The sequence below is a fragment of the Dermacentor andersoni genome, chromosome 1 (assembly GCF_023375885.2).
Source record: "Dermacentor andersoni chromosome 1, qqDerAnde1_hic_scaffold, whole genome shotgun sequence".
In the NCBI taxonomy this organism is placed as follows: Eukaryota; Metazoa; Arthropoda; class Arachnida; order Ixodida; family Ixodidae; genus Dermacentor; species Dermacentor andersoni.
In genome coordinates, this window is record NC_092814.1 from 65919853 (window position 1) to 65947049 (window position 27197).

Sequence of the window (27197 nt, forward strand, 5' to 3'; positions counted from 1 at the left end):
TTCAATTTGTTTTTTTTTTATTGTTTATGCACTTTGTATAGAAGATTTAAATTACACAACACCACAATCACTATGTAACAAGCAAACAGAACTGACACATCTGTAGCTACACAATTACATGGGGAAAAATTCATGAAAATGGCCTAAAATGTTTGTTTTTTTTTTTGCTGCCACACAAAGCTCACTTGATGTGAACTACAACACAGTGTTCCCTATGTGAAAGCTTGTAAACAGTAAACTCCCCCCACCCCCTCAGACAACAGCCACCGGAAAAGAAAGCTCCACACTGACCACACACACACACACACACATCCAAGGAACAGTTGCACTTGGTTTAACCCACCAGAATTGCTTTACTCCTCATGCCACTTCATTCTTCAGTGCCTACAACTGGAATGAAACCTCTTTCAGTATGCTATCATCAGTCTTAGCAGTAAAAACATTCTCTCATGCCCATAACACACCACGCGCATGTACACACAGATAGAATTAAAGCGGCACACACAATTCATTCGGTGCAAACAGCATGCACACCGGCCACTTGGAGCTGTAAAGTCCAACATGCTCTTGATTACGGGCACACAATTCATTAGATGGCCTTAAGAAGTGCTCAGAGATTACACCAACTGGCTGGTTTTCTGCACTTATATTCAGGAGTCACAAATTCTACATGGCTATTACCACTTTGGTAAGCCACTAAAAGGAGAAGCGCCATTACTATGAACAAGCTCTAACGTAAGTAGATAAAAAAGGGGCGTGGGATGTAGTAGGGGGCAAGGATAGGTCAAGGAAGCTCTCTCCAGCACTATTTCCAGTATTTTTGGCAACTGCTTTACAATATCAAAGCAGCCACTATTTCACATTTCCTCACAATATTGCAATTTACAAATCATGATTAAGCCAAAAACAAGGGGCCAACATATGATTAAGTTACAAAATGGGCATAACGTCGAAAAATAAACTCTATATACAGATGCTCAAACGGAGTTGCTTGTGCAAAAGGAATCTCACTTTCTTTTTGCCCTAGAATAGATGCATGATGCACCAGGCATTATGTATACATTTATATATATATATAAAAAAGGTGAACGATAAAGAAATAGCAGAGGCTGACTCATGCACACACCACTGGCATCACAACAAGCCTGATGTGGATCCCTGCAGAGGGATGAGAGGACGAAAAAAACTTTGGTGGTGGAGACGGGAAGGAAGGAGGAGCGTGTACACTGCAATAATTAATGTCGTTGCAACCACTACTTCGCTATCTAAGCTTATGTAGCATAGCGCTTTGTCCACAGTCTGGCAATACGGTCATGCTCCTCCCTCTGCTGCATGAACTGTGTGGCGATGCTGCCCACCAGTGGGTCCGCTGCAATTGAAAAGATTTCACATCAGGCCAACCAAGCTTCAACGCTTTGCAAAGCACATCATGTCCAAAGTATAGCACCACGACTGTTGAGTCCTACTTGATTTGGTATGTTTCTCAAGGAGCCCCACACCAGGCCCCATTGCAAATTTTAGTTATACACTGTACGGCGCTGTCCAAGAAGCGTGTTGCAGAAAGACTTTTCCAAATCTGTTCGTTATTGGGGGAGACGTAAAATTGACTGTCTTGTTATTTTGCTGCCAGGAGGTGAGCATCACAGCCAAGGGAGACAGTTTCCCTCTGCCTATAGTAGTGTTCCCAAACGATGTTCCTTTCTAGTGTTCTCGTATAGTCGAGCCCAGGGACGTACCGCGGTGTTAGCCCCGCCTCCAGTCTTGAGGCATTGAGCCTTTCGCATTGGATGTTTAGTTATGGTGAATGACAAAACATGCACTGAGAAGAGACATGTGTCCCTGTGATTGTGGCTTTCCGGCTGGGAGCGGGCTGCTTTGCGAGTACGAAGCGTGGCGTTTGGTTTGGAATTTCAGCTGTTTGCACAGTGCCGTAATACCTTACATTGCAGACACAATGGTAAGCACATCACGTATACGCTACATTTGTTTCTTAGAAATAGTCAAGCCTGGTGAGGGGGCCCCTTTATGGAGGAAGACTGGCCTTGTAGACAGACAAATCGCGAAAACATTTAAAAAAACAGTGGGTTCTACAGTGTCTGATGCATTATCTTAAGACATTTTCACCCATCTTGGACCAATATATTGGTCGTAATGGCGTTTTACGTCATGTCAGCGAGCTGCATTTTTACTGGGAAACACGCAAAAAAGGGCCTTTTTCCATGCCGCGCTGTTGCACTTTTACGTTTCGATCGCAGCCATCTTGGTCTTGTTTCAAAACACCACTCTTCTCATTTAGCTTTCGCGTCACTGCTACTCTGTGCGCTGAATGGCTACAAAGAAAAAGCCTGAAAAAAAAAAAAAAAAAAAAAAAAAAAGTCCCAATGCGCAATTCCATTTGTCGATTGAGATGTGATCGCAAGCATGCCATGCCATTGGCAGATTTTTGCCGTTGTCTGCTCGGGCGTGCGAAACTCTGCACGAAATGATGTCAACTTCAGTTTTCTGCAAGTCATAAATTCGGCGAACAGAAGAAGAAATGAGGATTGTTAAACTTTCGAAAGTGCGCATTAGCTTTGGAAAGTAGCGGCAATAATTTGCTACCTGTGCCCAGCTCCGCTGAACTACCTCCTGTGACTGTGGAACACACTTAGCAGATGAAAGCAGGTCTGGCAGTGGCTGGTGTTCAGGCGGCGTCCCAGCACTGCTGCCTACTCAACTACTGCAGCCAGATGATTTGGAGAAAGTGAAGGCTAAAAAAAAACTGCAAGACTTTGCTTCAATGCCGACTACCAAGCAAAAATCAGATTTTCGCGCTCACGGTGATGCAGCCGCGGCTGGCTCGGATGCGATGGAGACCTGCTTCGTTATCGTAAGCCTCGATTCGATAAATGTTCTGCTGTCTTGTGTAAAGCACAAGTTGCAGTGCAGCGGTGGGCAAAGGTGAATGTGACTGCAGTCTTGCCATAAGTCATCTTGTGCACCCCCATTCCTCATGAACAATCTCACTGTGCTACAAATGCAGAGGACCGGTTTTTGGCAAATGACATTGAATGGCATTTTTTTCGATTAAAGTTATTAATCTCGTGCGCGACCTGCGGTGACACTGCGTCGACAATGGAAGGTATTATCTCAGGAACTCCTATGTATATGCAAAAAATTGGATGTACAATATAAACAACACACTGCATTAGCATATGCAGTTTTATCATATTTGATCCAGAAATAACAAAGTTGCCTCAATAACCCATGTCCCCCCTTAAACAATGGAAGTGAAAAGTACCTTAGGAACTAATCCACCTACAGCAAAGCTAATTACATATTTGACATCCGTACAAAAATGTTTAGAAAATTGCAGTTTCATTAGTATAGATGAAAAAATGGTGAAAATTATTTCAATAGTAGCAACATGTTTGTTTTGTTGATTTTCTCGAAATACCAATTTTGCATACCCAGCAAGACATTCCAGTATAAACCCCATGCAAGCGATCTTGCACGCGACAAGTGATGCGATGCAGATGGCTGTCGTGTTTGCTTGTCGCCTACAAGTCGTACCCTGTGCGAGCGACTATATTGAGCAACGTCTCCCAGGTGTTGCCGGTATGAGTGCAGAAAATACGCGCCGAAACTAGCATGATACGTGCTTTATTAATTTAAGTTGATGCGTTTTATTGTAAAAAGCAGCATAAAATATTTCTGAAGGTCTTGCAGTAGGTTTTCATCCTTGCACGTATAAAAATTCAATTGTTCCCTCGTTCCATGGGACAATCGGTAGTACTTTAGTGATGTACATCCAGTTCCGGCTTCATGCTATTGGCTAGTCACTCATAGCACTTTCGGGCGACGAGCGACAAGACCAAGCAATCTGTTCAAACGATGGACCATTTTGGCGCTCGAAGCCGTCGCACACAAAATCACTCTCATGGGGTTTAGCCTTTACTGTGACATATTAGTAGCTACCAAAGAATTCCTTTTGCAGCATGAAGCGACACGTTTGGAGTATACAACATAGGAAGCAGTTTCTTTTTTTTTTTTTTCGTTCTAAATTAAAATTTTTTTGTGTGTGAGACCAATGCAGGGCAATAATCAAAACAATGGAGTTCAGTGTACTATTCAGTAAAAAATATTAACCCAACCATAAAAGTGCTTCCATTGTTGCAAGTCTTGTGCTTTTTTCTATTGATCCACATGTCATTTGTATATTTTTGTGTGGTCGTTACTTTAAGAACAAAAGACTGTTCTTTAAATTATGTAATGAAATAATTAACCTATAGAAAAAATAACTGCATTTTTAGAACCGGGAAAAGAAACCAAACAAGCATGCCAACTTTTATCAAGCTTGGTTCAAAAATGGGTAAGGTTAGTTCTAATCACCATGTCCCCTCTTAAATGGTCCCAGGTCTGGCCATTTTGGGCAGACAAGTGCAGTGCATACAATGCGGGCTACAATCGTGTCTGCTGTTGTGCCTGACGATCCCTCAGAACAAAGGATGCTTCACAGACACGCGGCTATCACGGGTGCTGATCACGCCTTATCGTTCACTCAAGGCAGCTCGATCAGTGGCAGCTGTCTTACGGACAGGCAGTCATGTTTCAGATCTTCGGCTTTTCGAGCGCCCAGAAATGACGGCTCACTTCAAACGTCACTCACTCCTGACCCTCACAAAGAGGCCACTGATTAATGACACGGCCATTATCGAGAACTCCCGGGAAAAGGTGTCGACGGCCGGTTCACAGTTCGCCACGTGGTCACTTCGTATTGTGCAACATTGGGGACAGGAGAGCCACCACAAGGGTGGGACATTGGGGGTGGTGAATCTTCAGTGTTTGTGATTGGCCAGTGAATTTCCTCTACGAAGGAAAGAGGGAAATAAACGGCATAAAAAGTGGATCTAGATGGCTGTGAGGAGGAGGGAAGCTCGGACATGCAAAGACTATAGTAGGACAACTTGAAAAAACAGCAGCTGGCAACCAAGGCACATAGACCACGCTGGGTTGTGTTACTCCGCCAGCCAATCACAGAAGCAAACAAAATTGTCATCATGCGACCTTTTAGAAATGGCATCGTACTTTATACCTCCGAGCGTCTGCTGTTCTTGAGTCTTTTCATCTACGGAAGCGATGAGGTGTGCAACAGACGCGGACAAAGTGAATGGAGTCTGAGCATTTCACTCTTCCAAAAGTCTGCGGTACAGTTCATTTCATTGCTGAGCCCATTTTACTCATGTAACTTCACTGCCAACTGAAGTGAAACTTGACAATAAATAGTTGTAGCAAAGCAAGTGTTTTATTTCAGTTCAATAAAGAATTAGGCTTTTACCGTTTCCCTGTAATAGACAAGTGAAAACATAACATTACGTGCTAATAATTTTATTTTTGTGGTTACGAGCTTATTTAGGCAACAGGGAAAGTTTAAAGCAGAAACTATTTGCAGCCTCGCAGAGGAACACTGGCTGACGGTTATGAGAGCATGGCCGGGGCTTCACTGCAGACTAAAGTTGTATCGGACTATAGCATGTAGTGTGCTCCAAGAGCTGGAGCTGTGTGCGTAAAACTTGATGTACTTTTGTTTATAAACCCTTTTCTCATTCTTTGAACGTTGCTCCGCGCCCTTCTTTCTACCGGCACTTGGCACGGCACTGTCCATGGGCCCTTCGTCGCTGCGCGGACACCCCTAGTTTCACAACACTGCGAAGTATTACATCGCTACGCACTACGGAAAGAGCCGAAATTTCAAGCCGGAGGGCGACGTATACGTGCGAGTTCGCCTACATACATGTGTTTGTGCTGCGACATCGCTCACAGTGACATATGACTTCGAGAGTTATTCAAGCCAACATCTGTAATTTGTATAACCTGTTGATTCAATAGATGAAATAATGTTCAGAGAAATAATAAAACAGAAACCAAATGTCTGCGTGTTCTTGCTTCACTTCGCACCGCAGCAAGAGATGTACAGTGGAATCTCAATACATCGGAACCCCGATTATATGACTTTCTCGGGACCGCGAAAAAGCATTCTAAACTCCAAACATAAATTATGCCTTTAAAAATACATGAATCAAGAGCTTTCGCTCGAGTTGGGCAACATCCAAAAGGAGGTCCTCTGCAGCGTCGCGTGAACAGATGAAGTTCTAGATGCCGTCTATGAGAAACGCTTTCCCAACGCGACGAGAGGAGACGCCACCGAGAAGAGAGGGAGAAAGTGATTGTGGAGAAGAAAAGGCGCTATTTCAGCACAGCGGGCGTCGCGGGCGGCTGCTGGTGGTGGAGAAGAGAAACGCTTCCCCAACAAGACGCCACCAAAAAGAGAAGGAGAAAGTGATTGTGGAGAAGAAAAGGCGCTATTTCAGCACAGCGGGCGTCACGGGCGGCTGCTGGTGGGGTCGGGGGGAGGAGTGAAACGCCTTCCCAAACCCGACGAGAGGTGACACCACTGAGAAGAGAGGGAGAAAGTGATTGTGGAGAAGAAAAGGCGCTATTTAAGCACAGCGAGCGTTGCGGGTGGCTGCTGGTGGGGGAGAAACTCACGCGCTTCGCGAGGGTCATCGCATAACGCGTGTCAGGCGTGAAATTGCGTCGAATAACCAGTGCTTTTAATGCATTGCTTCTATGAGGACTTCGCCGGAACTGCGCTAATCCGTCGTAAAACCCGGGTCGTTGCAAAACCGAGGGACATATAACCGGGGTTCCACTGTAAATGGAAATCGCTTAAACAGAACTGCCTCTTCGATGGAACTCCATCCTCATGGTTGATTGGTTTTGTAGTGATGAAATTGTATTCAGCTTTGTCTCTCAGTAAATGTTGATAAGCAGCACCAATTTCGCTGGTCCTTTGAGGTTCCATTTAAAGAGAGTCCACAGTACTTCCGTTTTGCCTGCTTGTTCCCATGTCGTGCAGTGGCACGTGCAGACACTGAAACTATCATTTTCTACCGTGTTCCAGCAGGCGATCATGCTCTGTGATCCGCTTGTGTCTGCCTCAGTACTCATTTAACACTGACTTATATTGCTAGTCACATGTCCTCATGCACTGTGCGCAAAATTGTGTGCTGCGCGAAACGAGACAATTGCAACAGCTCTTTTGCGATACTGTCAGCGGAGATGCATCACGCAGTAAAAAAGCCACGGGGGAAGAAAACAAAAATTGAAGGTGGGGCCTGTGGCATATGTGTCATGTGATCCTTGAGCTCCAGTACAGGACAACGCAGAAGGAATTGGACTTGCGGAGGCTAGACAGGGTAAGTGGAGAGAGTCTCTTGGCAGTGACGCTTGCCTTCTGAAATCATGGGTTCGTGGCACTGAATTATTTAAGGGGGGAGGCTACCCCGGAGACCGAACTTTCTTATTTTTTAAGATATCCAGATGAAACTTTCAGGGTACGTTCACACCACCAAACTATGAGGAACTGCAAAATTTCATGAAGATATGTTTATTAGTTCCAGAGTTATTGAGGTCTAACTAGGTAATTCATGTATATGCCTGAGGAAGAGCCTGGAGAAATGCCAGCACCTCATAGGAAGCTGAAATTCGCTGTGATGATCCCTTGATAGATATCACAGGGGGCTAAAGAGCCCTTTTCCTTAATTTCCCCTCCAAAAAATTTTAAGACAACTTTGAATTTGATGTAGCCAGTAATGACCACATTCATCAAAAATTAATTGCTTATTATAAATTAACTGCACCAGCTTTCAAAAAAAGAAGCCTGTTACCCCCTGGCAAAGTCATTCAGGAACAGAATAAAAAAAACGGCATACAAATCTGAAGAGCGGTTCTTGAGATATCGCCTTCCCCAGCACCACTACTAGCGAAAAGATCCATTCCGAGAAAACAGGCCTTAAAGTTGAACACTTGTTTTTTTATTAGAAAACTCCTGCGGAGCTTCTAATTAGCTCGATCTTGCGGCTCCAGGCACATCAGTGTGTCGGATTTTCGACTGGCGACAGCCGAAAGCACAGTTCGGCCGCTGAAAAGCGTCTACGCAGTCGGCACTCGCTACGGAAGATCGGAAGTTCGATGCTCGTACAAGACTCATATCGCGCTCCCGCGCACTGAACATCTGCACTGTCTTGGGCTTTGCCGGCATCGCGTGCAGCGAAGAACTAGCGAAAAAAAAAAAGCTGAGCAAATAATCTAAAAGATAGCGCAAGGCGATGAGCAGCTCGCAAGCTCATGTTGAGGCGGACGGAGCAAGGGGCAACAACGACACGAGCCCGGCGGGCCCGCCATCAAAGGGCGCAGCCGCCGCCTCCCGCGCAGCAGCTAATGGCAGGCGCGCTTTAGCCCGCGGGATTTGAGCAGCCGCCGCCGCCCGTGCAGCAGCCAATGGCGAGCGCGCTTTAGCCCGCGGGATTTGAACGCGCTGCTCCGGCCAATCAGCGCTCCGCATCACATCGCGGGAAAACGCCAATAGCGCCTCAACCGCGCCGACGATGCCATTTTGCAAGGCGGCAAAATAGAGACAAAGAATTCACGGTCAAAACGACACCAATATGGCGCGGGCAGGCCGCATGGGCCGGGAATGGCGCGCGCGCGAAGTTTGACTTCATTTCGGCATTTGCGCGTGTTTTGTGGGCCGCGGTGGCCTCAAAAGTAGCGTTTTTTTGGTACTTTATGGTTGAATTAGGTGCTGATAATTACAGAACAGGTAGTTTATGAGACATACAACCTAAAAATAAGGTTTTTCAAAAATCGACTTTCTCGCGATTTTTCGGTTTTCAAGGGCCGCGTCCCCCCTTAAAGCTATTAATGAACAGATTTGAAAAATTTTTGCGGCAGAACACTCTCTAGATGACACGTAACAACTTCCAGCGTAAAACCAAAATTTGCTATGGGGCCTGGTGAGGGGCCCTCTTAAGGGGCATAATGAGAAACACTGAGCCATACTTTCGCAACTCTATTTCGTTAATTTCACAGTTATACAGTCGAACCTCATCAATTCGAACTTCAGTTTATTCGAACTGACACTGTTGTCTCGTCAAATTACGTGCATTTCAATGGGCGAAAACGGCCAGTAATTCGAACACGCAAGCATTTGAGATTGTGAATTCGAACATACTGTGCTCCGACAATGTTCTCAGCAGCGCGCCAAATCACGCAGCAGCGCCTCCAACCAGCACTCCTCTGACCCCGCCATGGAGCAAGAGCTTAGGAGAGACTTCTCAACACCATGCACCAAGAAGAAAAAGAAAAAAAGCTGTGGCGGAAATTTGTGCACAGGCGTGTGCAGGCGCACATCACCAATTACTTCTGTGCGTGACAGGGTATAGTGACTTTCGTTAGTGCCACGGCACTACCATGTACCCCACCTAGAGGCAATGTATAAGGACGTCCGAAATTTCGGACGCAAAAACCTTCACCGTCAAACTTTCCAAACTTTTTGCCATGACCGCAGGTCCAAAAAGACATAAATCAAAGCCACCACCACCGCCATTCGGTTATCACACCACCTCGAGCCGGTGCTCTCGCACATAGATCCATTGGCAGCCGTGGCCACAATAAGGCAACACTAGGCCTAGCTACTTTGATGTTTGCTACCACGGTTCTTGCTGTTCGGTGCTGTGTTTTTTACTTAAACAATTCGCTGCTGTTAGCAATGGCGCCGACTCAGCCTTTGTAATCCTCGCCAACGTCTTCGGAGTGCTGAAAGCATGGCGCGTTGCATAATGCCGGTTCCCAAAAAGTCAACTTCGCCCAACACAGCAGTTTTACGCGGTGAAGCACACCGAAAGTTCGAAGGGGCGATTGTCACTCGACATATGCTTCCTTTTATTACACACACGTCCACCCAGCGCCTACTATCACAGTATAAGCACCGATGCTCCTAATAACTGACGAATTTATAAATATGCATGAATAAATCTTGTGGAACTTCCCACTCATGTGTCAGCTCAGTGCACATGCACCACTGCAGGTAAGTCCTGCATTCAATTAGCGTCCTTTAATTCAAATAAGTTTTCGGGCCCCTTCGAGTTCGAATTATCAAGATTCGACTGTAATAATTGAGATGTTAAAACAGAAAAAGTACAATTCTGAAATTTCACGCTTAAATTCCAGCACCAGTACATCAGTGTGACATCACAGATTTCAATGTATTCTTTAAAATATTTTGCCCACAGTCGCTCAGTAAAAATTCCTGAAACTTGCCGAGATCAGTCTTTGGCTCTTTTAGAATACAATGTACTGCATATTTACTGATAAATGAACTAGGGCCCAGCAGACACTGCCTGAACACATGATGTTTACAGCAACCTGGCATAGAAACTTCCAAGGCACCATCACCACCCATTTTTCGCTTCTGTGTAGTTTTTTGTCTTACCAATCCACTTCTCACAGCAAGAGCAGGATTTTTGGTATTGAAGGGCAATTTATTATCACAGCTCAAAATATTCTTCCCAATTAAAGTCCCTTTAGGTGCTTGTGTATCAAAGCAATTTTTAAAAAGCAGACAGAATCCAAAGCAGCAGAAATTAAGTGTTCTTTCAAACGATGTGTGGCGCCATTCCACACTTAGAGACACACATGAAGAGTTCACTCAATGACTGCGGGCACTTGCAATCAAAAAGCTAGCGTGACAAGTACTGGCAACGAGGATGCATATAAAGTGGCCGTTCTGCGCTGCACTTCCCCTCACCATTTCGAGTGTGCGATGTCTCTAATTCTCAGGTCAAGTCAAACACACAGTGTGCGGGCTGGGCAGGTGTCATCAAACCCAAAACAGCACCGACGACGCATACTGCGAGGATTGAGATTCCACTCGCGACAGTTGGTGGTGGTGGCCTTGGCCATGGACTAGTTTGCATAGGTGGTGCTCGCGTGAAGGAGCTCTCGCCCAGATAACACTGGGCACGCACACATTTTCCTCTTGTCCACCGGCCCCTTTGCTAGTGCATCGGACTTGAGCTCGTCTACAATGCCTTTGCGCCTATGGCGAGCGCATACCTTGTGCCGATTCTTTTCCGAATGCTAAGCCAAAGAGGTGTCTGGTGCTCACGAATGTTTGTACTGCGCCGAGCTGCATTTATTGGAGATTGCCTGAGCTTTCGTGAGTGGGCCCATTGGTTATAATGGTGAGAGCAGGCAGCATACCCGCAGTGATTTTTTTCTAGCGATACCCTCCAACTCCCGCGTCAGCCTGGGACTAGGCCTTTGTGAAGTGTTGGGTGTCGCCGGACTGAAATGGTTTCCGCTAACTTGGGACAATACTGCGTTTTCTTGAGCGCGTAACACTGTGTCCCCCTCTTGCGGCCTGAGAGCACACACAGGGCCTCCTCAAGCCTGAACATGCGGTGGTCAGTACTTTTGTGAAATACTAGACCCCCACAGTACACACCTAAAGTGTGTATACAGGGTGTCCCAACCAACGTTAACCAAGCTGGAAAGCTTTGAAGCACACAGGCATATGAAGTGCAACTTCACATTTTTCACACTCCCACTGGCTCTCAGACTTTTTCCCATGTGTCTTGCAGACTAAGCATAGCCTTGATGGATTCTGCTCGATTTTGTTTGGTGGGATATTGCGAGGAAAATGAGCCCACTCGGAAGCCTGCAGCCGCATTGGTGTAGCCGCGACAGGCGGTTTACGTCGGCCATGGTACTGGGGCAAAACGGCCGCTTCGAAAATCTCCTCTGCGAGGTTCACTTTCCAGTCTGTGTAGTGGAGCCGCTTGCCTGATGCTTTGGCAGATAAAATGTAGCTGTTATAAACAGCAATGTCCATAATATAAAAGAAGATTTTCTTGTAGCCTTTGGCGTATCTTCGCATAATTGGAAAGAAAGCCAGTTGTTGGTCCTCTCGATCCACTCCACCCATGCCTTGGTTGTAATCGATTACAACTTGCGGCTTCAGAACTGGCAAGCCATTCTTGCGACCCTTTCTTCCGGTATCAGTGAGACCAGTTGAACTGTGGCAGGTTGACAGCATTGTGACCTGCTTTTTGTCCTGCCAAGTGAGGGCCATAATGCCTCGCGCAAAGAGGGACTTGCATTCGCCTTTTTTGCAGCTTCGCCTTGAAATCCTTCGGCATGTTCTTTCGGTGAAGGCGGACTGTGCCGACAGCATTCGAATTAGCTTCCTTTAGGTGGCGAAATAGCAATGGCGAAGAATACCAGTTGTCCATAAACACTGTGTGGCCATCGGGCAGACGTTTTTCTAGAAGGTCGATTACAACTGCCTCACTGCACAAGAATCCAGCGGTAACTGGAGTCTTCTCACTTTTTCCTGTGTAAATCGAAAACTTCAGGCAGTAGCCGCTTGAAGACTCGCACAGTTTGTAGAACTTAAGGCCAAATCTTGCCTGTTTCGAAGGGTTAAACTGGACGTAGGAGAGCCGACCACGAAACTTCATAAGGCCTTCATCAACTGCCAGACACTCTTCCGGATCATAGGCTGTGTCAATGCATTTCAGTAGTGGTCGAGCACAGGGCGCAACTTCCACAGCCTATCTCCACTTTGAGGGAGAGAGTTGTCGCAGAAATGCAGATACAGTCAACGCCTGAATTTTCGGACGCCCAAATTTTCGGACATGCCTGATATTTCGGACGTCTTCGCGGCACCGCCACGAGCCCCATAGAATCAATGTATAAGGACATCTGAAGTTTCGGACGCTCGAACCCCCCGCCGTCCAATTTTCCTGACTTTTTGACGGACGGAAGGAATTTTTTGGCTCCTCGCGCAGCGCCCTTGAGAAGGAAATCCACTTGCAGCCGAAGCATATCACCGCTTTGAAGCACAACTAGCCGAATCTAGTCGTCGCACACCGATTTGGTCTGGCCACGCTGGCTATGTTCATCGCCGCACTTCCGCCTCCGGCGGAGTTTCCGGAGCGGCGCCATTTTGTTTGTTTGTTTGCGCAGGCCACGTTTTGGCTAGCGTGGTGTGGTTGTCTGTTGTGTCAAGTGTGCTCTGCGACGCTAGGCCTAGGTCTTCGACGCTCGTGAGCGAACTCCACTGTTCGCAACTTGAGGATTTCGCTTGCCTTCGATGGCGCCCACTCCGTCTTCGTCGTCCTCGTCGATGGCATCGAAGCGCGGAAACCAGTACCGTCGGACGACGTGATCAACGACCTCCGCTCTGTTGGGGTTTCCATACCCACGGAAATAACTTTTGAACAGTTTGTTGACGCTGACAACAAGCTCGACTTCCGCGCAGAACTGACTGACGAGGAAATAGTCCGTCGGGTTGTGGGGGATTCAGAAGACTCCGATGTTGAAAATGAGGAGCCAATGCCTGCGCCACCTACAGGCGCCGAGTTGACGCGAGCACTGTTTACTCTTTCATCGGTGTACAGTGCTGACATGACCCTTGCTCAGATCGAGGCGAATATGATCGCATGCAACCGGAACGCCGTCAAAACAACAATCGGCAAGTTCTTCAAGCCACTGCAGCAATAACAACGGCTGCCCGACGATGCACATGTACATAATAAACCGGCAGTCGGCTGCATACAGAGTTCTTGAACGCCTCTTTTTATAGCCACTTCACTGATGCTGTGGCAGTGTTTCGGAAGCCTGTTACTTCGCCCTTTACCTCTAGATCTGACAAAAAAATAAAAAGGGTGCGTTTTTTTGCATGCATTCATTTTTTCGGACTGCCTGAATTTTCGGACGTTTTTACGTTCCCTAGAGGGTCCGAAAAATCGGTCGTTGACTGTATTTTGAGTGTGCCCAAAAACGCTGCCTTGACATCACAGAAGCAAAAAATGGTGTGCTTATAACAGCTCTTGTTGACCAGTAAGATTGAATGCTTTTTTTCACTTGGCTCATCAGCACACACATAGCGAAGTAAGCTTTCATTTCATCTGGTGTTGTTTCATGCCAACTGGGATTGGGATGCAAACGCTGTTTCTCGCATGCAAAGGCATTTGTGTGTAATGCGATGGTGCTCCAAATCTCGTCTCCGAGGAGAGCGTTGAACATTGCCAGAGCACTGGGATTTGCACCTACTTGTAGCTGGATGGCTCGTTTGATGCCTGGTTGACTGTGTCATCCGCTTCCCATTGCCAGTCTTCTAGTTTTCGCGCCTTCGGAGATGGTGGCCGAGAGTCGCACGGATCTTGCGCTAAACACAAGTTGTCTTCATTGTTGCTGTCACTGTCCGTAATCCGGTCACTCTCGTCATCTGACACAACATCCTCTTCATCGCAGTTGTCACTCTCGTCATCACTCTCGAACACAAGATTGAGAATTTCTTCCGCTGTCAAAGCGCGCTTTCTCCGTGACGCCATGTTTGGAAACAGACGGGATTATGAACTTTTTGTAGATAAAAACAACAAAACTGACCTCAGACAGTGGACAACTATGTCCATCTGGTAGAAAACACATGAATCAATCACTACACAAGTTGTGTTGTGCTGCCATCTATTGAAGAAACCCAAAACAAACCATACTCTGAGCGGCCGGCGATTCGCCGGCCAAAGTGACTTTGGCCTCAGCCGGTGCGGCCGGCGGATCGCCGGCCGCGGAAGCCAATGGGTTAAGAAACACGGTTCCAGATACGAACTTCTGACAACGAAACACCATAGGATTTATAACTATCTTGCACAGTCTTTCGCTATTTTTTTTTTTTTTTTTGTTGAGCAGCTTGGCTAAAGTTAGTCGAGACACCCTGTATAATGGTTATCACAATAAAACCAAACAAATAAACGGCAGGACATCTCTATGGCCCACTGAAGATGACAAAACTACACACAGAACAATTACCTTACGATTGACAATACTTCCGGCAGCTATACAAAGGCTGCACCGAAAATATTGCACTTTCCTGTGTATAACCCGCACCCCCAATTATACAACAGCTGGCAAAGAAAACAAAATTCTCACGTATAACCCACGGAAATAACTGCATACAACAACGCTCCAATCTTTGTTCATTCCAGGATGCCCGTCTTGTACACTATGTATCTCCAACCAGCCGCTCTACTCCCCCCGCCCCTTCGGCAATGCTGATAAAGCTGGATTCAAATGACGCACATGATAATGGAAGAGTCATCCCCGTGACACTTGACGTGAATCGGATCACTTCACAGGCGCAACAAGCCCTCACGTGACAGAGGATGACAGTGCGGATGGAGCATCCCTCGCATAGACAATGGTGACGAAGCAAATGCAACCAAGCCGAGAATCCAACCAGTGATTTCACTCTCCACCAAATTGCGAAGCGCTTTGCATGGACCAAGAGAGTACCATGGGAGCGGGTGACGTACGAGTTCGCCAGCGCGGCGTGCATTATTCATGAATACTACACGCAAAATGCCGACCAGTAAGAGGAGGAGAATGGACGACCATGAAGGAGCTTCAACATGCAGTAGTGGGGAGAGAATTTTGATGGTCAAGGAGCTGGGAAGCTCCACCACGGCTCGACGGCTTGACATCAATGAGTCATTGATTTGTGGATGGTGGCATCAATGGGAGGCCCTTTCTAAATGTGAGGCCAGTCAAAAAGGGCCTTGTAGTGGCCTGGTATTGTCCCCGAATAATATGGCTGTGAATTCATTTAAAAAGTACTTCATCTCAAATGAACTCGTCAGCACGGGTGACTTGATTCTCGGGCGACCACTTTTGGAAATAATTTCACTTCCGCAAGGCTTGGCTTGTTTCGGCATCGAACCCCTCGAAGTATACAGCCGACAGCGCTCTACGCACTGATAACGAGCTTGGAATAGCACCAGAAACACTTCACGGGAACGTTTTCGGTGTCGAGTCACGTGAAAGTTCATGAAAGTGAAACAATTTCCTAAAGTGATCGCCTGAAAACACTGCCCCAAGGAAAACTCCATCTCCTTCTTGAAGTACAAGAGAACTCGTTTCCGAATAGATTCCTTGAATGACGGTACGATTTCTCTGTCCATCTCGTGTTGCATTCGTGGTTTTATTTTCTTTCACTTCAAGGACTGAGAACGCCGACCCTCGTGTTACAGCCGACCCTCGTGTTACAATCGTGGTTGCATTACATTCGAACAAATAAGGTAGGTTGTGTATATGCAGAAAGCAGACCCAAAATTAATCTTTGTTTTCAGAATGGAAGCACTGCTACGATTGTTAGACCAGTGTACTAGATGAGGCACACTACAAATGGCCACTTACCTGGGTTGCAGTCCGTGAGTAGAGAGCATATTGACAGTAGAACTTTGGAAATGGTGAGGGCTGGACTCCAGTTATCCTTGAGGATATCTAGACATATGACTCCTTGGCTGTTAATGTTGCAGTGGTATATGCGTGTGCGAAATGTAACCTGTGGAAAGATGATGGCGGGTTACAGGAACTAAAGTCAGAAGCAGCAGAATATCTTCTACACCGCGGCACATCATAGCAACTGCAACAGAAAACACTGCGGATGAATTTTGGATCACCAGGGGATCTTTAATGTGCCCCAACGCACGGGACATGGGCGTATGTGCATTTCGCCCCCATCAAAATGCGGCCACCGTGGTTGGGATTTGATCCTACGACCTCGTACCTATCAGCGCAACACCACAGCCACTAAGCCACCATGACGGCTTTGTTAATAATGTACCCACTTACGAACACTAACAGTCAAGACAAAATTGCAACAGATTTTTGACCTGTCTCCCTAGAGCCCGATGTATAGGCGGACTACGAGCCATAGTGGCTCATTGTATGCCCACCGGTTATCGTAGACAATGATCAGTTTTTGTAGTGTAGAGGCTGGTGCAAGGAGGTTTTAAAAGAAGTTCTGGCACAAGGATGCTATGTGCTCAGGAGGCAATGCTCTGTGTGCAAATCACACAGAATGATGGGCCCCATGCGGCAGTGGGCAGTAAAAAAAGCAGCAACGATTGTCACCCAGCACATCATTGTGTACACACACACACACACACACACACACTGGTGAAATCTCGACGAGTCGATGTATTGGCCAAACTGCCACTGTAACCCCGTACCAAAGGTTCAAAATGGTGCTTATTACAGCTCTTGTAAATCACATGGTCATGCCATTCCAGAATTGTTTAAAAAAAGAAAAGGGAGACAGAGAGAGAGAGAGAAACTCTTAGCCTGTATTTTGGCAACATTTACTACGACGTCACATTTCTTTGTAGGCGGCACAGGTAAAAAGTTGGCACTCATTTAGTAGCTCATCGGTGATTGGGCCTGAGATTACACTCGGGCAGACTGAGGGCTGTAGAAGTGGTGTTAGGACCGTGGGTGACCAGCCGAAAACCATAGTGAGCCAAGCCCCCTGGATAAGACTAAAGGTATGGTGACATATTTTTATCTTGTGACCCGAGTCAGTGAGCAAGGGCAGGCAAGGAGGTCTGCGCCTCCATGTTGGTGGAGTGGAGTCATGTGGTTGCATTCACGCTGTTTCCGCAAGAACAATCACGTGAGTGTCCATGCCCTTTCTTTTTTGTTTGTTTTGACTTGCGCCAGCACTATGACAGTTGTCCTTAGCCAGTGCACTGCACAATGATCATAAAGAGGGAAGGTGTGTGTGGCGAGGGGACCAAGAGAGGATAAATGTCACTACCCTAATTTATTCAGTGGGCTTACGGCAAGCATGCCTACTAAGTTAGTAGGTGCACTTAGCTTGCATGTATTTGCACTAGGGGTGTGCAAATACTTGAAACTTTTAGAATATAGAGTCGAATATTGTCTTACTCATTTTGGTCCCCAAATCCAGTAGTCAGTGCAGTCAATACCCAACTACCTAGGGACTGCAAAAACGCCCGAAAAGCCAGACAGTTTGAAAATACATTATGCAGATTCCATGCACTGCGAGAATCTATGCAAGCAAAGCTTTCTGCCTTGTGTTTTGCACTGATGAATGACAACTGGCAGTGATGCTCACAGAGAATGTTTAAGTTAATCGACATTTAATGCAATACAAAGTAGTGGGTTGATACTAAATGTTACATTGTGTGGACAACTTGTGTTCGTCTACGTAGTATACAAAACACACAGTCGGATATGTTTGCTTGAGGCTTTGTTGTGCAACCTCAATTTTGGATCCTATTAGACAGCACAATTTCCACCACTGCCTCGCCCTTCTGTACAAAATAAGTCACAAATGAACAGAAAAACATGCCATGCAATATGCCAGAATTACCTTCGGTGGTTTGAAAGGATACTCAGGGCTGAAGTGAATGTCCAAGAAGAAAACTCCACCTTCATACACCGATCCTGGGGGGCCAAGAATGGTCGACACCCACTCATAGAGGTTATCTCCCTTAGGTCCCGCACTATATATATGAAAAAGAAGCATTGCATTCAATGGTTTCGTAGAGAATGACAACAGTGACAAACGTTGCTAAATTGACCCTTACTGCAGGAATTTTTATTGTGAAAAATTTGAAAAGCCTTCATTTAGGCAACACAACTGTAAACCAACCTAACTTTTCTAAAAATATGCTTGGTTGCAAATTTATAAGCCAAAATTGCGTATCACATGTGATACAGCATGTCGTTATGGGGATATTTTTTGACCATGGAAAAAGACACTTGAATTGCAGAAAACTTGCAAAATATATCAGAACCATTGAAAAAACTTCACACATTGCTTCAAGAGATGGAGCACATTTCTCACAGCTCCAGCTAGCACAAGTTTCATTAAGATTTGATGACAGCATCATTGATTGATCTAGGTTGGATCATTTATAGACCTTGATTTTATGTCAGTTCTTGCTCTGCACAGTCTTTACGAGTTTGGTGCAAACTGAAAGAAAACGTTTCTGTTCTTCCGAGAGAGTTATTTGTTGCTTTTATTATTATATCCTTGAACATCACAGGCCCCTCGCTTTCTTCATCGTAAACACTGCTGGCACTTTCATTTACTTAATTCATTCTGCACCAACAATGGTTGTAAGAAAAGGTATAGCTCATGCAAACAAATTTTGCCGTCAAATTTGTTCTTTCACAAGATCTCCACAAAACATCGCATAACTGCATGCTGTATTTATTATACATGATACAGCAATTAATGCTTGGCTTACTGAATAACCCAAATGTGTTTGTCAATAGAGACATCACAGTAGGCTAAGAGTAAGTAAACACCCCAATATTTTTGTGTGCCAATTTCAAGCATATAAATCGTGGAATAACCTGTTTATCTACTAACTTCTTACACACTGTGTGACATGCTGCTGTCATACATTTTCTTAAAGGAAAAATAAACATTATTCCTAGTGCTAAAGTCCCTATGTATTTCATTGCTAGAGAGGGCAGACTCCGGGTGAATTTGGAGAATTTTCTTTCTTTCAGATTCTGTTATGCTAAAAGTTCTGTGCATATCATATACGATTCACCATGCAGTGAGGTGTTAAACACAATGTGACCACATATCACACAACACAACATAGCACAACATATCCAAGGAACTCGTGGTACATATATGAAGATGCAGTTTTCAATGACTGTGCAAAATTCCACTGCATTTCCAACAGTAATGCAACTGTTGTAGGCAACACCCTTACATTTCTGGCAATTTACAGTCAGTATCATACTTAACTACATCAGAGTGCAAATACATATGGACTTCCAATTTCATGGATTGGAAGATTTTGGACTATTTTTCAAAGCATCTTCAATTGAATATATCTGAACACACAGTTTTAGCAAAATAAGCTTTCCATTGCTCCATAAAACAAACTACTCTTTAATTTCAACTGTAGGATGTTTTCAAGCTTTGTTTACTGTTCATGCAAATACTATTGCTTTCTGCTCCAGCTGCTCATGGCACATATGAGAAGGTAGAGTTTAAACAACAGAAAAACAAGAACTTGCACTACTGTGTTCACTTGCCTAGTGATTGCCTTACAGCAGCTTCACACCTGTTCCACTAGCAGCACCAATTGTTTTTCACGTACAGCTGACCTAAATGCACATACTTTAAGCAAGAGCAGGTGCCTACGTTGAAGCAGCACGAGGAACAGACAGAAAGGGCCACTGTATTTGTACATGCTCCATCCTCTCCATGCATATCTGGTGCAATTTCACAGGTTCTATGTTACACCCATTAGGCCAAATGTCTATCCTGAACTGCTTCATGCTATTATGTATACATACGCTGGCATTTCAGGGACCACTTGGGCATCCCCACGTGGCAGTTAGCTTTCGTTTCATTTCACAGGCCGTTTCCGTTCGTTGCGCTCAATTGAGGTCTACCTGCTTTCTAGTCTCTCAACACGTTACCACTAGATGCTCGCTCGCCTGTTGCTAACAGGGGTGCGACTACATCTGTTCACAGGTGGGCGGACGCTGGTATATATAAAGGATGCCACAGTGTACAAATGATGCTGCCCATGCCTGCATTTATTTTCTCGAGACGCACCTCGCAAAAACTGATTGCCCCTCACTGGCAACGAAATGAAGGATTACTTCTCGTTTCCAACTAGTTTGGTTTTTCCAATGGGTGCACAATCAGTTTTCTTGCATGTGCTCACATACACGGTTCAATTACACTATAGGCGTGCATGCTGGTTGCTCTGCTGCGACTCAAGCGGCCATTCCTCTGACGCAGACTACTACCCAAACACCGAATCAAAATATACCTATTGCAGTGCATCTATTATTTATTCCTATTATAAGTATTTATGGAAGCCCACTTGTATAAACAATGCATGTTTTTATTTACAGAAAATATTTTTTGTCACTTTGAAAAAATTGAGGTCTATGTTTTTCGAAATAGGCCAGTATGAAGATTTTAAATCTGCAATAAAAAAAAAAATTCCCGCTCTAGGGGGCTGCTCGCACTTGGCAGAAAAGTTGGCCCTCGAAGGGTTAAGAGTCCCCTATATAAAAATGCACTTTGGCTACAGTGAAGTGCAAGTGAGAGAGAAGTGTACTTAGATTTAGGTGCACGTTAAAGAACCCCAGGTGGTCGAAATTTCCAGAGTCCTCCACTACGACGTGCCTCATAATCAGAAAGTGGTTTTGGCATGTAAAACCCCATTTTTAATTTTAATTTTTTAAGTGAGAGAGAATACTAACAAGGAATAATTTGGAAATCAAGTCTTGCTGTTCCTTACCTCGAGCTCCTGTTTTGCCAACTGAACTCGTTAGGGTACTGTATTGGCATCATTCACACAAGCTTATTAAACACTCTCAAGTGTTTTACAGTGTTCATTAGCTGTCCCATATGGGATATGCTGAGAAATTCCAGGGCACCCTCCACTAAAGGCGTTTTATTACTGCCACCTTGGGATCAGTTATTTCCTCACAGCATGCAGCTCCAATGCCTACCACAGACGAATCTCAGTGGAGCAGCCCAGACTGGATAGATCACAGTGATCATCTATCTGCAATCACAGAGCATGTACAGCATCCCCCCCCCCTATACTCAACTTTAGTTACCTTATTCAACATGGACGCACACAGCTCCTTTAACAATTATCTGGCCATTTTCTCATGTTAACATTTCACATGTAGAACTTTAAAATGAAATATTTCATTACTACAAACCAAGATACAAAACCTCAGTAAATAATGGAAAGCGAGTGCTTCTCTCAGCACCATGCTGCTATACAGAACTAAAACCACTTTTTCTACTCCGACTTCTGCCAATGTGTTCATAATGAAAATTAGACTGCTAGCAGCCCAGCCTTGGTTTTGCCCCATTTATGAGACAACTATCACAGAAAAAATTTAAACTTTTGCTGATCAAGCTTCATAGCAGTGGCAGATAGCATTTGCATACATAACCACCAATTACCAAAATTTCACCTATAACATTTGTAATTATGGACATCAGGGAGTATGTTGCTGCAGAATTAAAATTAGCCAGTAAATGTGTACCCTTTTCCTATAGATTTTGTGCCTAGCATCAGTTTCAAGAAATACAGATCTAAAATATGCCTCGAAATACGCTGCTGTTCCACTACTGCATTTTTTCCCCAGTGTGCAAATATATACTATAAACTAGAAAAGCAATGCACCTCGCTGCAGATCTTGAGTACTTATGTCTCAAAACTGGAGCATGATGCAGAGTTTATAGCAAGTTATTTATTGCCAATATTGGCCCATAGGGAATTATAGAGGAATGGGATAGCATGGTATACGTGTGGCACACATTAACTGGTACTGTTGGCAAGGCAGTTCCATTCTGTATTGGTGCATGGGATGAATGATTTGAGGTAAGCACTGTAGCGGCAAGTCAGCCCTCCAACCTTAAACTGATGGTCAACGTGTGATGAAATCTAGCATAGACGAGTACGATCTGTCCCTTAAGGCCCAGTACTTTGCTTTCAATACCAATTGATTTAAATTCTGCAAGTACAATATGCCCCTTATAGTCATTATTTAAAATTTTAGTTATTGAACATTTGTCATTAACCATATTGCTGATTACCATGCAAGTCTGCAGCTGCTTTGAAGCTTAATCAGTAAAAGTCATTACATTGTCTCAAGCACCAATTTTTAATAGTATGAGACAGTCATATAAAAAATTCAGAGTACATGCACTGGCAAAATTGTGGGGTTTATCATCCCAAAGCTACACAGCTGGCTATGAGGGATGCCGTAGTGGAGGGCTCTGGATTAATTTTGACAACCTGAAGCTCCTTAACGTGTGCCCGAAGCATGGTAAATGAGTTCATTTTTTTTTTCATCTTGCCCCCATCGGAATGCAGCTGGGAATCAAACCTTGAGCTCAGCAGCAAAAAGAAAGAGGCACTGAGCCACCCGGCAGATTATAGGCAATAGTATTCTCAGCCGTTTCATCAGAAGGCACATCAGAATGGGGTATATATGGATAATTGCGTACCAAAACGTCCAATGGGCATGCTATGTTAATGAACCATCCATGTTGCAGTGAACCTATGGCATACTGCAACATGAATGCTGTGCACTTGTGGCAGCGCATAGGCACTGCAAGTTCTCAAATATTTTCTTCATTCATGCTTCAACATCATCTCTTGCTCAGAATAAAATCCAGAAAATGTAGCAGGCATGTAGTTCCCTGCATCAGCATATGTGCACACACACACCTTCACGCACACAAAGGTGGTGCTGTATTGCCCAAGTTGCAGCAGCGGCTGCACTTTAGTAAAACAAATGTGCAAATTGGACATCGCTAAAAACAGTGAAGACGTATGATTGCTTCCACTAAAAGTTACTTTCATACACAGACTAACATAGCCATGCAAAATGGTGAATAAAAGGTCTAAGTGAAGAGAACAAGAAAATCGCGGTCAGAACCAACAGACCTCACTTACAATGAAGAGAATCGGGCCTGAAATTGAGTTAAAAGATGTGTAAGGATTTGTTAAAACATTTCAACACTAATTAAACATTTTTTTAATGGTTTGAACGGGGTTTAATATCTTAAAATACTAGTTCTGGATTTTGTCCACCTGGGGTTCTACATAGTGCTCACCTATGCTTAAGTAAATGGGCATTTTGGCACTCAGAGGCCACTGCAATGCAGCTAAGCATAAAAATGTGACCTCATGCTCAACAGTAAGAGTTGATTAAATTGTGTTTTCTAGCCTGAAGGACATTTACGATAAACCTAGGGCGTGTTTTTTTTACAGTCACGATCGTACGAAGCCAAAGAAAGAATAGGGGAAATTATTTAGAATGAAATGCGGAAATTGGAAGGTATAGGAAATGAAAGTGGACAAAAAATGGGTGCCGCTGGTGGGAGCCAAACCCACATCTTCGGAAGGCTAAAAAACTAAAAGCACTTTAGGAACAATTAGAGGAGGGCAAAAAGGAAAAAAAAATAAAAAAATTTGAAGCATGAAAAAAAAAAAATTCTTTCTGCCCACCTAGGACCCCTTCCATACGTGAAAAGCATCTTTGAAGCGACAAAATTAGGAAAAGGGCTAATGCTATACACTGAAGTTAACCCCTTACTGCATGGTGCCTCTATGTATGCATAGAACCTCTAGCATAACAGAATAAAAATACCTTAAAAATATCCTACATATTCACCTATAATCTATCTCCTCCTAGCAATGAAGTACATCGTGACTTTAGCACTGAAAATCGTGTTAAAGTTATTTTTCCTTTAAAAAATGTATAGCAGCAGCTCATAACATGAGCAAACGATTCCACAATTTATACACTCAATATAAGAGCACAAAAAATATAAGGGGGTTTATTTACTCTTCATTAGCCTACTGTGATGTTTCGATCAAGAAGAACATTTAGGTGGCTCTGTGAAGCAAACCTTAATTGCTGTATGACATATGATACAGTATGCAGTAACCGGTTGCTTTGTAAAGGACAGTATAGATGTGTTTCCTCGCAAAAGAACGAATTTGATGCTAATATTTATTGTTTGCACGAGTTATACTCTTTCTTTGATTATTATTGGTGCAGAATAGCCAAGAAAATGAAAATACCAGCAGTGTTTACCATGAAGATAGCATGGGACCTGCCAAGTTCCAGGAGCTTATTATATAACATAGGCAACAAATAACTTGGAAAAAGAGGAAGGAGGATTCTTTCTGGCTTGTGCCAAACTCAATACTATGCAAAGGAAAAATTAACAATACCAAATCTATAAATGATCGTACTTGGATAGTGAAGGTATGAATTAGTTAGTTAATCAATGAATTAGTTAATCAAGGATGTCATCATCACATTTTCATTAAATTTGAACTAGCTGGAGCTGTAAAATCTCTTAAAGCAATGCGTCGTTTTTTTTCAATGGTTCTGATATTTCTTACACGTTTTATGAAATTCAAATGTCTCTCTGCATGGTCAAAAAAAGATCCTAAATGCATGGTGCATTACATATGATTCACGACAATGTTTGCTCATAAATTTGTAACCAAGTATTTCTTTAGAAAAGCGACGGTTTCGGAATATCTGGCTTGTACAATTTTTTCACAAGAACATAAAAATTAATGCAGTAAGGGGTTAACCTTACATTGCACTGCCAACTGCTTACTAATGCATGGACCAGAATAACTACAAACATGCAAGGAGACTCTATAAAGGACCCATCCCAAACTTAACTTTAAAGCAATCTCCACCCAGGGAAGATGTGGGTGAGGGTGCTAGGGCTTTAAAGTTTTATGTGCAAGTGCCTAAGGATTAGCTAACTCCTGCAGTGAGCTTTACACCTAATTTTTTTTTGTCAGCCTCTGTCAGAATTCTAGCCACCCATTTGGTCACCAAAGCAACTAAAGCAGTCAAAATATAGTCCAACTACCTACAATTCAGGCTCTCCGGAGACACATCTTGGTTCATTATAACAGGTCAGTGATAAAATGAAAAAGGTTGATCCTTCCAAGCATGAAAAACATGTTACCTTGAAAAATTACTTGGGCATATGAAGGCAACAAAGTGTGAAAAGGCTGGAAAAAATAACAGTTGTGTGTGTTTCCAAGTGTTTGAACATGTCAAGCAGTTACTGCAGAGTGAATGTCAAATGTTACGAATCCATATACTTGAACAAACTACCCATGCATAAACAATTTAAGTCATGTCATGGTACTGACACTGCATGTTAGCTTTCAACCACTGAAAAAAAAAAAAAAAAGTATTTACGAATTCTGATGACACAGTAGAATCTCAATGGCACAAGTCTCCCACGAGAAGCAGAACACGTCAGCTTCACTATGTTTCGATGTCCCAGAAAGATGGCTAGTACAGTCAGCCTGGACTTAGATTCTCAATAACAGGACGTGCAAGAGCCATTAGATAAACACACGCACAATCACAAAGCTGTGCTAACATTCTCTTAGCACATGCTTGGGTAACAGTGAGCCAGGACGTTTTAGACGACCTTACATGAAGGTTGTCTTCGTTTTATCAGCGCTCAAGAATTTGGCATGTTACAGGTGCACTCTAAACACAGCTCAATAAACACTTCACCTTAAACTGATGTCCCTGTCCCACGGGCAATCTCGATCCTCGGTGAAGTTTATCTCTGTCAAACTTTTCAGGAGCAGTCAAACGTGCTTTAAAGTGACATGTAGCAGCTCTCAATCTGCATCGAGTCCACCATGCTCGAATGCGTGTGTGTGTTTGACAAGCATACATGTCATGTAGTTTTACAGTGAAATTACTAGTGGTGCGTAGCTGCCACACGCTAAATGCGCGAGGAGCGACTGTTCGTTAAATGTCGATTACCAAAACTGTGTTTCATAGTAATTCGAATATTGATAAGAAGACGAGAAATAACCTGCAATTAGGCGGCGGGTCCAATGTTATTTCCGCAAGTTCCTTCTGGATCCTGGGAAAAGAAACAGCGAAACAAACATTTAGCACAGACAGCCTATTATGGCTCCTGAAAGATCGCAAAGTAAAATTTGCAAAGCAACCGCAACGCAAAGTGCAAAAAAGCTCAGCAAAAGCGGCGCCTTATGAAACCCAAGTTCGTCACGACGTGGGTGCCGCCTTAGTCCTAAGGACATTTGGCCCACTCACCTCTTGGCACTTGTGCTTAAAGCCTTCGACATCTTTAGGTTTGATTTTGGTGCCTTTGAATCCTCTAGACACTCGTTTGTCGCCGACAAGTTTCTGCTAGTAGTGGAAGACTGGTCTTGATGGCCCGGCCTGTGTTCGAACACCGGACATATCACACTCAGTGGCATAACCAAGGAAGATGCACTCCTAAACATGCGCCTCGGAGAGGCCACCCGATTCGGCAACGCTTTGGCATAGATGCTACTGAGACGAGCAGGCTCTATATCATTTACAGAGAATAAGTCCACAGACCATACAGAAACATGAATTAGACCCGAGAGAAATACCTCAGTCCTAACAAAGACCTGAATGGAGCATAAACTTCTCCAGCCAACTCACACCCATCGTAAAAAGCCACGACAACGCTAAGTACACCCTTCACAAAGCGTTCATAGTTATGAGAACGCAGCTGTAAGTTATTTCCATTAATGCTCTACACGCACAAAATTAAAAAAGAAAAAGGAAATCGGGACTTACAGAATGACGGACTTCCACAGACGAACAGCAGAACAGCGAACGCTGCGCCCCTGTTGTCGCGGTTGTCTGGTAGTGCATGCTCTTCCACGCAACGGCAGCACTCCCTCGAACTCCCTCGCAGCTGTATTAATGAAATTCACTTCTCCTTTCACTGACCTGGGAATCTGTGAATTTAATATTGAAAAGGACAAATATTCGTGAATGCACGACCATGGTACGACTGCAGAAAGCACAAGGAGCATGGCGCGAAACTCAAGTGCGAGTGGTCACGGTAGCCCATTTAGTCTGTAGTTTTCTCATGTCAGCTGTAGCAGATGCGTAACAGGATGCGTAGTAGTCATCCACCGCAG

General features: G+C 44.3%; 2 protein-coding genes across 2 annotated transcripts; both read right to left on the reverse strand.

Moving 5' to 3' along the window:
• LOC126545426 (ubiquitin-conjugating enzyme E2 E1-like) lies at positions 1 to 27104 on the reverse strand. Its single transcript, XM_050193302.2, has 6 exons — positions 26848 to 27104; positions 26332 to 26460; positions 26087 to 26137; positions 18062 to 18194; positions 16081 to 16228; positions 1 to 1369 (listed from the first exon to the last, which is right to left on the reverse strand). Exons 1-6 carry the CDS (start codon positions 27087 to 27089, stop codon positions 1272 to 1274), a joined length of 801 nt encoding a protein of 266 aa, XP_050049259.2. The 5' UTR covers positions 27090 to 27104; the 3' UTR covers positions 1 to 1271.
• On the reverse strand, positions 10937 to 12914 carry LOC129380496 (piggyBac transposable element-derived protein 4-like). Its single transcript, XM_055061569.2, has one exon. It carries the CDS (start codon positions 12056 to 12058, stop codon positions 11363 to 11365), a length of 696 nt encoding a protein of 231 aa, XP_054917544.1. The 5' UTR covers positions 12059 to 12914; the 3' UTR covers positions 10937 to 11362.
• Positions 27105 to 27197: the final 93 nt, after the last annotated feature.

Coding starts and splice junctions, on each gene's coding strand:
- LOC129380496 (XM_055061569.2), bottom strand. CDS start 12,058: ATGCTGTCGGCACAGTCCGCCTTCACCGAAAGAACATGCCGAAGGATT.
- LOC126545426 (XM_050193302.2), bottom strand. CDS start 27,089: ATGCTCCTTGTGCTTTCTGCAGTCGTACCATGGTCGTGCATTCACGAA. Junction 26,461..26,847: donor CTGTGGAAGTCCGTCATTCT/GTAAGTCCCGAT, acceptor GTTCGAACACAG/GCCGGGCCATCAAGACCAGT. Junction 1,370..16,080: donor ACTCACGGACTGCAACCCAG/GTAAGTGGCCAT, acceptor TTTCAATTGCAG/CGGACCCACTGGTGGGCAGC.